The following is a 13,632-nucleotide window of genomic DNA, read 5'->3' on the forward strand; positions in this document are numbered from 1 at the left end:
TGTTCTCTGTCTCTGAGCGTCTGTCTTTGATCCTTTTTGCTCAAGGTCAGACACAGCCTCACTTCTGGTTAATTGGAGATAAGAATCTGACTGGCTTTCCTGCTTGAGATGGCTTTGAACTCTGGTTCTCAGATCTTAGCTTCCCAAATAGCTAGCCTTACTGGTGTGGGAAACTGGTGCCCAGTTATGGAAGAGATTTTAAAACTTACATCTTCCTTAGGTATCTCTGATTTATCTGATATAATGGAAGTATTCAAGTAAATAGGTTTACAGAACAACTAATAAAATTAGATACTTACTAGTAAGTTATGATTATTGATGTTTTATTTAAAATACTACCATACAACATTTTCTAGAAAATGCAAGACAAAACAATGTATAACTAGTTTTGTACTTAAAAGTATAATAAGGAAACAGTTGCCCAGTTTGAGCTGCCTACTACCTAAAAGAAGGGAAAATATGAGTTCATACATTTTTATCATCTGAAAAAGGCTCTTAATGCTTCAGACAGTGTAATAAAATATTTTCAATATCACTGTATTGATATCCACAGGATATTTTGCTGGTGAAATGAACAATGCAGTTAAATAATTTGGGAATTTTAACATTTTCATAAATTGAAAGTGCTAATGTATTTTTGGTTGTACGGAGGTTTGAACTCAAGGTCTTGTACATTCTAGACAGATACTTATCCACAACCCTTTTGCTTTAGTTTTTTTTTTTTGAGATATAGTTTATGTTTATGTTTATGCCTTGCCTGACCTGTACCATGAGCTGCCTATTCATATTTTTCCATAGTTAAATGGTAAGTACACTCTACTATGTTTAGATTTTATTGATGGAGATGTGATTTTTATGAATGTTTTGCCTGGGCTGGACTTGAATTTCTGTTTTCCTCTTTTCCACATCCCAATCAGCTAGGACCACAGATTTGAACTCACTGCACGAGCCATAGAATGGAATGGAAGTTTTGATTTTTTGGGGGGGGGGTAATGGTTGTGCATGGGGCCTGAACTCTGGGCCTGGGTGCTGTCCCTCAGCTCTTTAGCTCAAGGCTATTGCCCTACCACTTGAGCCACAGCGCCACTTCTGGCTTTTTGTTTTTGCATATGTGGTGCTGAGGAATCAAACCCATGGCCTCAGGCATGCAAGGCAAGCGCTCTACCACTGAGCCACCTTCCCAGGCCCAGTTTTGATATTTTTTAAAACATCTATTCTCCTCAAATAGATCTGCAAATTCAATTTGATGGCTATTAAAATTCAAATAGGTCTTGGTGTTGTGGAATTGGTAAAGTGATTGAATAACAATACAAAATATATGTGACCAAAATTCACAACCTGAAGAAGAAAGCTAGAGAATGCATCCATCACCAATATCTATGATGCTTAAGTAGGATATTGACATAGAACAGAGTATGTAAATTAAGACACATGTACACCTGCATGAGATTTATGATAATTGAGACACTGAAATAATGTGGTGCTCTCCCATGGTCTTTCAGTGAAATGTTCTGGAACTGTGGAAAATAGTTCTTTGATATGGGACTTGTTCTTTCCCTTCTACTATTCATTCAAATGATTCCAGGTATATTCAGAGCTAAGTGTGAAATGTTCAATAATAAAACTTCCTGAAAATATGTAGATGAACACACGAATAACTATAGAATAAGCAAAGATTGATATGTTTAAAGAAATAGTACATTACCAGCGAGTGAAGATCAGTGAATAAAATTTTATTAAAGTTGACATCTTTATGATTCAAAGTATTTGTTGAGTTTTGAATACTTTAGAATATATTTTGAGTATATTTTTGAGTACAGTTTGAATATTTTTTGAATTATAGAACTACTGGGCTGGGGGAAAACAGTTATTGAGCTGGGTACTGATGGCTCATGACTGTAATTTTATCTATCACGAAGGTTGAGATCTGAAAATCACAGTTAGAAGTAAGGCTAGACAGACAAATCCACGACTCTAATCTCTAGTTAACCAGAAGAAAGCAGACAGTGGATCCGGACTGAAGTGCTAGACAGCCATCTGTGAACAAAAAAGCTTAGCAAGAGCACGAGGTTCTGAGTTCAAGCCCTAGTAGAAACAAAAAAACAAACAACTCATTGAGATCGATCTCAAAAATAAACAGAGCAAAATGTGCTGAGGGTCTGTCGCAAGTAGTACATTGTCTGCCTGAAAAGCACAAAGTCAAGAATTTAAACCATAGTACTGCCAAAAACAGTAAAATCTTTCCTTAATTAATATTGATTTCCATTAAATATTTTTAATTTTTTTTGTTGGTCATGGGTCTTGAACTCTGATTTCTGGGACAGGGTGCTGTCCCTGAACTCTTCAGCTCAAGCCTAGTGTTCTACCACTTGAGCCACAAAGCCAGCTCTGGCTGGCTTTGAACCGTGATCCTCAGATCTCAGCCTCTTGACTAGTTTGGATTACAGGTGTGAGCCCTGGTGACCCAGCTCCATTAAATATTTTAAAAGTTTGCTTTACAATATTTTATTAGCACAGATTAATTAAAGTACAGGGGCTTTCATTGGGATATTTCATACTTGCTTACAACATGCTTGATTAGACTTCTCTCCATCACTCTCTTTCCCCACTTCCTCCTTCATAAAGCAATTGCAACAGATTTCAACCTTCTATACATGTACATAAAATACTAGCACCATGTTCAACTTCCTTCTTTTTACCACCTCCATTCACTTTTCCTTCCCAATAGTACTCATCCTAAGGAAGACCTATCTTCCATTCATATCGTTCATTTATAAGATAACCTTCCTTATTCACGTTAAGTTCTCACAGGGCTTTTACCATAATATCCTACACTCTCATCTCTTGTATTTTAATAAGATTAACCTGCTTTATTACTTTCTAGGCCCACTACCCCTTACTGAACCTGCTATTATTCAATAGCTTTAAATGGATTACATTAGGTCATCTTATAAAACATTGGCACAAATAAGAATGACGTAAACTAAGGAATAGTTACAAATTCTTGGATTTTTAAATGCATAGAGATTGGCATGAAATAAAGAAATTTAATCACAAATGTATATTTTGAAAATCAAAGTGTGAGCAGGATCTATTTGATATTTTGATGATAACCAATACTGCTAAAATTGCATGAGAGACACAAGATTTAAGTATTGTCAAGACATATAGGTAATATAAAATAAGGAAACAAATTAGGAAATTTCTACATAAATGAAAGAAATGTTGAGATATGATAAGAGCAGAAGTTGTTTTAAGTGAAAACTAAGCACAATAGAGGGGGTGTAAAATGTTCCACATGGGATAAAAAATTTAAATTATATTATCATACTATATTTAGTATAAAAACATCATGCAAAAGAAGGAATTAAAACTGTCAATGAATAATTGTCTAAATTAATGACACAGTAAATGTGAATGGATCAAAAGTACACCTAAGAGTGTGTGAAAGTTTGGCCAGCTTTATTTTTGTTCCTGGTACTACGCAGCCACACCTCCACTTCCAGTTTTTCACTGATTAATTAGCTATGAGATCTTCACTAACTAACTTTTCTACCCTTGATGTCTTCAGATTGAATGATCCCCTCTTAACCTGAGTAGCTAGGACTATAGGCATGTGCCACCAGTGCCTGGTTCCAGCGTGTGTATAAAAAAACCCAGTGAGTTTCCAGAATAAATGAAGCACACACTGACTCTGTTTTATGGGTTACACATTCTCAGGAGGCTCCCACCTCTGTATGGATGTCGTCCTTTCTGCTGGTTTTGCTTCTTCAGCTCCTTCTTTACTCAGAAAACCACTTAACTAATCCCTTGGAGCTTTCAATTTACATACACATTAACAGTGATGATTAATCTCAAGGAATGATCTGATATTTACTAAAATGAGTGAGGCCATTCAGATTACATCTAGGAGAGTAACAGAAGAAAATTACTGAGATCTAAGGACTGCAGCTTAAAGATAGCCTAGGGAAAGAAGTCCAGGAGAGACTTATCTCCAAATAACCATTAGAAAACCAGAAGTGGTGCTGTGGCTCAAAGTGATAGAGCACTAGTCGTGAGCAAAGGAGCTCAGGGACAGTACCCAGATCTGAGTTCAAGCCCCAGTGCTGGCACAACAAAAATCCTGTAGAAAGCTATCATTGGTATACAATTCAAAAAGGAAACTATATTTATATGTATCTGTAGATGGGTTAAATAGTAATTGAGTCTGTAAAAAATATGATAGTCATTTGTGCTTATGTCTGGTATATTAGGCTGGTTAATATTACTTACCACACTTGTTAAAACTCATATTAATTCTTAAGGAAAAATTCCTCTAACACAAAAGATGAACACATACATTAGGAAGAGATAGTACATAACATAAAATATTGCTTTTTAAAAATGTATTTTAAAATATCTGCGTAAGTGTATAGAAGAGTTGGCACTCAACAAAGGAGTTTATGAACACAGTGCATCTTGGTTGCTTTTTATTGACACCACATACTGAAGGAGTCCTGCTAATAAAAATTTCCAGGTGTATAATATTGAGATCTATCAAAGGCCTGAATAAAACCATTTATTTGTCAGTGAATTCTCTGTCCAACATTAACTTCTGTATAGCTCTCTTCATGGCCTCATTCCTCAGACTGTAGATAACAGGGTTGAGTGTTGGGGGAATTACTGTGTAAAAGATAGATAGAAAAAGATCGAAGGCAGTTGGAGAGTCTGAAGTTGGTTTGAAATATTCACACATGGATGTAGAGAGGAAAAATGAGACAACGAAGAGGTGGGGCAGGCAGGTAGAGAAGACTTTAGACTGGCCCTCAGTAGAGGGTATTCTTAGAACTGTGGAGAATATGTGGAAGTAGGAGAGGGCAATGGAGCTGAAACAGAGTAAGGCTGCCATAGACAAGACAATATCCACTCCAATCACTGCAAGATAATCATTGGAGCAGGAGAGCTTCACTATTTGAGGGACATCACAGAAGAAGTGGTGAATTACTTTGGCTCTACAGAATGTGATAGAACACATGACAGCTATGTACAAAGTTCCTGTGATGCCTCCACTTACCCACACAGCTGTCGCAGCACTGTTACATCTTCTGGCATCCATGATGAGCTCATAGTGCAGTGGGAAGCAAATGGCTACATAGCGGTCATAAGACATCACCGTGAGAATGGCCACCTCAGCCCAGGCCAAAGATGTGAAGAAGAACACTTGGAGCATGCACTGAGCATAGGAAATATAGCCATTGCCTGTGAGGGAATTGCCAAGGGACTGGGGGACTGTGACAGAGATGAAGGAGAGGTCCAGAAGGGAAAGTTGCTTCAGGAAGTAATACATGGGAGACTGGAGATGCTCATCAAGGGTTGTGATGGTGATGATGATGAAGTTGCTTGTCAAGGCCAAAAGGTACATCACAAAGAACAGGCAAGCTTGTAACAGCTGCAGATTGTGATTCTCAGAAAACCCCATGAGGAGGAATCCATTCATTTTGGTTTCATTTGTTGTAATCATTCTGAAAATCCAAATTGTATTAACACCTGGAAAATAAAATCATTTTGAAATTCAGTCAAACAAATTTAAATAAGCTACCCATGTGTTAATCACTGTTTATTTCTGCAGTTCCTAATAATTAACTGGCCATATTGGCAATCATATATATATATATAATATACTATATATAAATATATGTATATATATATATATATATATATATATATATATATTGCTACTTCTACTACTAGTTTTTCTTTTTTTGGTGTTCATTCTGGGCATGAAGTCAAGACCTGGGCACTGCCACTAAACTAGTATGCTCAAGACCAGTGTTTTACCACTTAAGCCACAGTTCTACTTCCAATTTTGTGGTGTATAATTGGAGATAAGAATCTCATGGAATTTCCTGCCTGAGCTTGCTTGGAATCATGATCCTCAGATCTCAGGCCCCTTTGTAGCTAGGATTACCGATGTGAGCCATAGTTTCCTGGCTTTGAATATGTAGTTTAAAATACACAAAGGTACTTTTGACAAAAACTATAATTAAACTGAACTTTTATTCAGTAAAGGTTTTTCTCTATTACCTATCTGGGTCAAGGATTCTTTGAAGAGCTTGGAAGATTCTTTACTTAGACAAACACATAAATACTAATGTTCCTAATTCGAAGGTTTCCAGTTTGTTGCCCTTAAGTATAATAAATATCCATAAATTAAATAATTGGTTGTAAAATGTGCTCAGTTTTCAGTGAGCTATACTTCCTCTCTATTTAAAGTTAAAAATGTCGGTTCCCCAAACAAATTTGAAGACTTAGTCTTGTCAGAATATCCATAGTCTTTCCCTCTTCCTCATTCAAGATTTGAAAACTCACCGCTTATCTTCTAGGTGTGCAGGTGGCCGTTAAAGGTCATCACAACATCTGGCATTTCTTCTAGAATCATGCAGACTTTAAAAGCATTGTTTTCTAAGAAAACAGGGTTGGTTGAGACTTTTGGGAGGAGGTATAGTGTGGCATCTTTGAAAACACTACATTCCAAATGAGGAATATAAATCTTGTTCTTTATCCCTCTGGTACTTAAATTTGGGATCACTGAAGTTTCCATATAAAGACAGTGTGTGTTTTCAAATAGAAGATTTTGTTGTCTGTAGCTCAAGGTTGCAAAATTTTAAAGGACATATGAATTGTCCAGGGAATCATGAAAATTCAGGGGCGCATGCTCTATATGGAAAAGTTCTGATTCAGAAGGTCTCAGGTGAGAGCTGGTAGGAAGCTGAACACCTGCCAGGTTGTCAGGTGCTGCCTGGGCTGCTGGTCTGAGCTCCACGTGGGAAGAAGCACTTTGCTAGCTAAGTCGTGTACTTCTGAAAGTCTCACAGGAAAGTTAAATGAGTTTTAAAGTAACTGAGCTTTTAATTGGGCTTCCTAGATACTTAGATGCCAGTTGTCATTTTAATGTATAACTTTGAGATATTGAATCTCAGATTTTGGTCAGCTATTTCAGTCATTCATTATGATTTTGAAGGTAATGAATATGTTTCATCAGAATTCCTAAGAAAACATGTAATAGTACTGCTTAAAAAACTTACAAGGATGGCCCTGGCTATTAAACTTATCATGTAGAATTAGCACTGTGGCTCAAATAGTAGAGCACTAGCTTTGAGCTGAAGAGCTCATGGACAGTGCCCAGGCCCAGAGTTCAAGCCTCAGGACCAACAAAAAATCTCCCAAACAAACAAAACAATAAACAATAAACAATGCTTATAATCAGGAGAGATAAGATTAGTAGGGAAGATGATACAGATTTCAAGTTTTCAGAAATTTCTTTCTAAAATACTATGAAACTTTTATTGCTGTTAATCTTATTTGTTAAAGTGTTACAGAGATAAGGAATCTCTCAGTTGTTATCATTAAAAAGTAAATTACAGAAGGTACATGGACATTTGTTTATTATGAAGGCATCATTAAACTCTAGTTGCCCAAGTTTGAATCTTGGTTCTATAGTTGGTTATATTTTGGCAAAAACATTTGTTCTTGCCCAGGAAATATTTGAGGCATAGCTCAATAAAGCTATTTAAAAAATATTTTAAATGTTTCAATAGCCTCAGAAAAGCTATGCATCATCCATTTTATTTCTAATGTTTTATTATTTTTTTTTTTGAGATAGTTGCTTGCTAAACTTTCCCTAGACTGGATTGAACTCTTGATAATCCTGCCTTAATCTCCCAAGTAGGTTGGGATAGAGGTGTACACGACCTTGCCATGATTCTCTTTTCTCTTTTTGGAAGAGACTTTTTTGTGAGTGTGCAAATCCTAGGGCTTGAACTCAGGGCTTGGTCTCTGTCTCCATGCTTATGTCTTTGAGTGTTTTTGCTCTGGGCTAGCCCTCTATCAATTGAGCCACTACCCTACTTCTGGAGATAAGAGTCTTCTCTTTCTTGGAGATAAAAGTCTTAATGACTTTATTTTCAACAATGGTTTCAACAATGGTTCTCAGATCTCAGCCTTCCGAGTAGTTAGAAATACAGGTGTAAACAACTGGCACCCAAATTTCAGAGAATTTTTTTTTCAGGTTTCATTGTTTTATTTATTTTCTTTTTTCATATTTATACCCCTTTATTATTCTTTTTTATTTCTTTTTTTATTGTGAAAATACTGTACAGAGGGGATACAATTATATGGGCAAGATAATGAGTACATTTCTTTTTCTTTTTTTTTTTTTTTGGGTCCGGTTGTGGGGCCCAAACTCGGCCTGGGAGCTTTCCCTCAGCTCTTCAGCTCAAGGCTAGCACTCTACCACTCTTTAGCTCAAGGCTAGCGCTCTACCACTTGAGACACAGCACCACTTCCGGCTTTTTTCTTTTTGCTTATGTGGTGCTGAGGAATCGAACTCAGGGCCTCAGGCATGCAAGGCAAGTGCTCTACCACTGAGCCACCTTCCCAGCCCCAATGAGTACATTTCTTATGAAGCATTGTAGCCTCCTCCTTTGTTTCCCCTTCCCATCCCTTCCATCCTCCCCTCCTCACCCATTCAAAGAAATTTCTTTATATCATCATATGTATCTTTGATTTATCTGAAAAATGAAAGTATTCAAGTAAATAAATTTACAGAATAACTACAAAAATTAGATACTAGTAAGTTATGATCACTGATGTCTCATTAAAAATTCTACCACATGGGGGCTGGGAAGGTGGCTCAGTGGTACAGCGCTTGCCTTGCATGCATGAGGCCCTGGGTTCGATTCCTCAGCACCACATAAGCAAAAAGAAAAAAGCCGAAAGTGGCGCTGTGGCTCAAGTGGTAGAGCGCTAGCCTTGAGCTGAAGAGCTGAGGGACAGCGCCCAGGCCCAGAGTTCAGGCCCCACGACCGGACCCAAAAAAAAAAAAAAAAAAAAAAAATTCTACCACATGTAATTTTCTAGAAATTGAAAATGACAATGTAATTTGTAACTAGTACCTAAAGCAAATTAAGTAGGAAATATATGAATTCATAACATTTTCAGTACCGGAGAAAAGCTCCAAATACTTCAGATAATGCAATAAAATATTTTCAAAATCTATATGTGGACATCCACAGCATCTCTTGTGAGTAAAACTGACAGAGCCCTGAAATAATTTGGGAAGTTTAGCATTTTCATCGATTGGAAGTGTTAATGTATTTTTGGTTGCCTTGGGGTTGGAACTCAGGGTCTGTACATTCCAGACTGGTGCTTTAGCACGTTACAGCATAACCATAACCCTTTTGCTTTTCCTCCTTCACAAAGCAATTGCAATGGATTTGACTGTTCTATGCATGCATATAAAGTACTAGCATCATATTCTCCTTCCTTCTTTTACCACCTTCATTCACTTTAGCTCCCAATGTTACTCATCCCAGGGAAGATCTGTCTTCCATTCATATCATTCATTCTCAAGTTATCCTTCTTTATTTCATGTTAAGTTCTCAAAAGGCTTTTACGATATTATCCTACACTCTCATATCATGTACTTCAATATGATTGACTCCTAGTTTCTACTACTCCTTACCCTGCTATTATTTAATAGCTTTCAGTGAGTTTCATTAGGCCACCTTATAAAACACTAACAAAACAAGGAATAACTTCAACCAAACAATAGTTACTAATCCTGGAGATATTTTAAATGCATAGATATTGTCAGGAAATATAGGAATTTTAATCACAAATGGAATTTTTAAAATGAAAGTGTGAGCAGGACCTTCTTGGTACTTTGATGATTAGAAATACTGTCAAATAATTGCATAAGAAACACAATTTCAAAGTTGACAAGCCATATAGGTAACTTAAAATTTAGAAATAAAATAGGAAATCTCTAAATATGTGAAAGAAATATTAGGATATGATAAGAGTCATTGAAAGCAAAATTTAAAAAAAATAGAGGGGATTTAAAGTGTTCATTGGACAAAAATTTTAAATGCTCATTATCGCACAAAAACATTTCTATCCAAAGAGTTAATGCTATCAATGCATAATTGTGAAAATTAATGATATTTTGAAAGCAAATAGATCAAAAGTACAGGTAACAGTGAACAAAATACATTGTGAAACTTTAGGCCGGTATGTTTTAGTTTTGTTTTTTTCTGGTACCTCTTCAACTACATTTCCACTTCCAGATTTTTGCCAATTAATTGGCGATAAGACCTCACTAACTAACTATTCTACCCTTGTTGGCTTCAGATTGGATGTTCTCAGTCTACTTAGTAGCTAGGGCTACGAACAAGAACCACATGTGCCTGGTGCCAGCATATTTTAAAAAATTAATTGATAAAAGCCAGTTAAGTGTCCAGAATAAATTGAGAATACATGGGCTCCATATTTTGGGTTACACATTCTCAGGAGGCTTCTACCTATGGATGGATTTGGTCCATTCTTTTTTAAAATTATTTGTTGTTAAGGTGATGAATGGGGATTCCAGTTACATAATTAAGGTAATGAGTACATTTCATTTTGAATATTGCTAACCCCTCCCTCATTTTCTCCCACTTTCCCAACTCCACTCCCCACCTCAAGTTGTAAAGTTCATTTCCAACCCAGAGTCTAGCTAGTACCCTTATTGCATTAATTCATCCTTAGTCCTCTTGTTTCTGTGATTCCCTTCCCCTTCCCCTGATCAGATAAACATACACACAAGACAAAGGGTGCAGAAAAGTGAAAGAAAAAAACATTCAAATAACTGCAAACAGTATATAATAAAAGCCTCTTGTTTCTGATTCTTCGAGTTCATTTTGATATGTTGCTTTATATATGGTCACATGCACCTAGCAATTGGGCAATTGTGATCCTCTGCTAAGAATACCATGGACATATATATTCTAGTGATTACAAATGTGGGAAGCCATGCAACCTCCATTTCTTTGGGCCTGCCTTGTTTTGCTTAAAGTTTTTCTGCTTCTTCAGCTCCTTTTCTCATGCAGAAAACCCCCTATCTAATCATTTTGAGATTTCCACTTACTTTTAAATTTTGAATGATTACTGATGTCAAGGAATTATTTGATATTTATTAAAGCAAATGAGGACATAAGAATTGTATCTATGAGAGTAACAGAAGATTAAGATAGTTACTTTATGTTACTCGTTATCTTGTCCATGTAATTGTAACTCCTCTGTATGGTATTCTCACAATAAAAAAAAAGAAAGTTACTTTATGAACCAAAGATTGGCCTTCTACTTAAATCATGCAAGAATCAACCACATAATATTATTTAAGAAGAAAACAGTCTAAATAGACCCAATCCTTGAGGTGTTCCCCTGAAATTTTATTTATTTTGGAGGTTAAAAACACATTTGCATGGTTTAAGGACAGATTGGACCCCATTTCAATATGGATGTAGTGGCATGCTACTGTAATCCTAATTATGTAGGAGGCTTAGATGGGAGGATCACAATCTGAGATGGACTCATTTAAAATGTCAGACCCTGTTTTAAATTTAACTAAAGCAAAACCAGTTGGGGCGCAGTTCAAGTTGCAGGGAGCTTTTCTGGCAAGTGTGAATCCCTGACTAAAACCTCAGTATCACCACAAAATTAATACCTACATAATAAATAATAAAAATAAAAACAGGCATAGGAATTAATTTATTTGTTATCTAATTCAATAGACCTAGTAAAGTAACAGATCAATGAAAACAGTATTTCAAAAATTGTGTACAGCTGGTTTGCCTAGTTGCTCAGGTGGCTGAAATTTGAGGATCCTGATTCAAAGCCAACCCGGGCAAGAAAGTCCATAAGACTCTTATCTCCATTTACCACCAGAAAACTGGAAGTGATGCTGTGGCTCAAAGTGATAGAGCACTAGCCTTGAACAAAAAAAGCTCAAAGAGAACTCCCAGGCTATGACACAGTTCAAGTCCTCAAACTAGCACAATAAAAATTATGTAGAGGACTGGGAAGGTGTCTCAGTGGTAGAGTGCTTGCCTTGCCTTGCATGAGGCCCTGGGTTCGATTCCTCAGCACCACATAAGCAGAAAAAAGCAGGAAGTGGTGCTATGGCTCAAGTGGTAGAGCGCTAGCTTTGAGCTGAAGAGCTGAGGCCCAGGCCCACGAGCGACAAAAAAAAATTATGTAGAAATATATCATAGGAAACTGATATATTTATGTTATTGTAGATGGGTTAGATAAGAACTGAGTGGATAAAAGATATGACATAAAGTCATTTGTGCTTATATCTGGTGTATTAGGCTGGTGAATGTTCATATTCATTTTTACATACAACTATCTCTAACACAAAAGAAGAACCATACATATACTAGAAAGAAAGAGCATATACTACAAAATATTACTTTATTAAATATTTTTATTATCTTTAAGTTATTGTAGAAAGGAGTTGCCATTCAACAAAAGAGTTTATGAATAGAATGTATTTCAAATGCTTTGTATTTATTTATTTATTTTTTTGGGAAATTACCGTACAGAGGGATTACAATTACATGGGCAAGGTACAGAATACATTTCTTATGAAGCATTGTTGCCTCCTCCTTTGTTTCCACTTCCCATCTCCTCCCCTCCCAAATTTGTAAAGTTCATTTTTCAACATAATGACTTGTATATCCCATTGTTGGAATGGGTCCACCTGTATCCTGAAGTGACAAAAAAAATTGTTCAAATGCTTTTTAGTAACACTAAATGTTGCAGGAATTCAGCTGATAAAATTTTCCTTATACATGATATTGGAGAACCATTAATGGCACCACAAAACATTTATTTCTCAGTGAATTTTCTATCCCACACTAACTTCTGTATGGCTCTCTTCATGGCATCATTCCTCAGACTGTAGATAACAGGGTTGAGTGTTGGGGGAATTACTGTGTAAAAGATAGAAAGTAAAATATCTAAGTCAGTTGAGTAGTCTGAAGTTGGTTTGAGATATGCACACATGCCTGTGGAGAGGAAAAATGACACAACACAAAGGTGGGGCAGGCAAGTGGAGAAGACTTTAGACCGGCCTTCAGCAGAGGGTATTCTTAGAACTGTGAAGAATATGTGGAAGTAGGAGAGGGCAATGGAGATGAAACAAGCTGAGGCTGCCAGAGATATGAACACAACCACTCCAATGACTGAAGGATAATCATTGGAGCAGGAGAGCTTGATCAGTTGGGGGATATCACAGAAGAACTGGTGAATTACTTTGTCTCTACAGAATGTGATAGAAAGTGTGGTAGCTGTGTACAAAGTTCCCGTGATAACTCCGCTGACCCATGAAGTTATCACAGCTCTTGTACAGTTTCTGGGATCCATGATGAGCTCATAGTGCAGTGGAAAGCAAATGGCTACATAGCGGTCATAAGACATCACCGTGAGAATGGCCAATTCATCCCAGCCCAAAGACGTGAAGAAGAAAACCTGCAGTTCACATTGAGCGTAGGAAATATAGCTGTTGCCTGTGAGGGAATTGCTAATGGACTGTGGGACTGTGACAGAAATAAAAGAGAAGTCCAGAAGGGAAAGTTGCTTCAGAAAGAAATACATTGGAGATTGGAGATGAGGGTCCAGTGTGGTGATGGTGACAATGATGAAGTTACCTACTAAGGCCATTAGGTACATCACTAAGAACAAGAAAGCATGTAAGAGCTGCAGTTCACGACGGTCAGAAAACCCCACGAGGAGGAATCCAGGCACTGTGGTTCCATTTGTCTTCCTCAT

At 36.8% G+C, this 13,632-nt stretch overlaps 1 protein-coding gene and 1 pseudogene across 1 annotated transcript; both read right to left on the minus strand.

Moving 5' to 3' along the window:
* Positions 1-4,558: 4,558 nt before the first annotated feature.
* Positions 4,559-5,500, minus strand: LOC138827791 (olfactory receptor 14J1-like). Its single transcript, XM_070023406.1, has one exon. It carries the CDS (start codon positions 5,498-5,500, stop codon positions 4,559-4,561), a length of 942 nt encoding a protein of 313 aa, XP_069879507.1.
* Positions 5,501-12,591: 7,091 nt separating this feature from the next.
* LOC138827959 (olfactory receptor 14J1-like) lies at positions 12,592-13,632 on the minus strand (annotated as a pseudogene).

This window comes from Dipodomys merriami, unplaced genomic scaffold (genome assembly GCF_024711535.1).
Source record: "Dipodomys merriami isolate MVZ:Mamm:240054 unplaced genomic scaffold, mDipMer1.0.p SCAF_16, whole genome shotgun sequence".
Classification (NCBI taxonomy): domain Eukaryota; kingdom Metazoa; phylum Chordata; class Mammalia; order Rodentia; family Heteromyidae; genus Dipodomys; species Dipodomys merriami.

Bases quoted from the DNA above. Each gene is read 5' to 3' on its own strand.
- LOC138827791 (XM_070023406.1), bottom strand. From the start codon at position 5,500: ATGATTACAACAAATGAAACCAAAATGAATGGATTCCTCCTCATGGGG.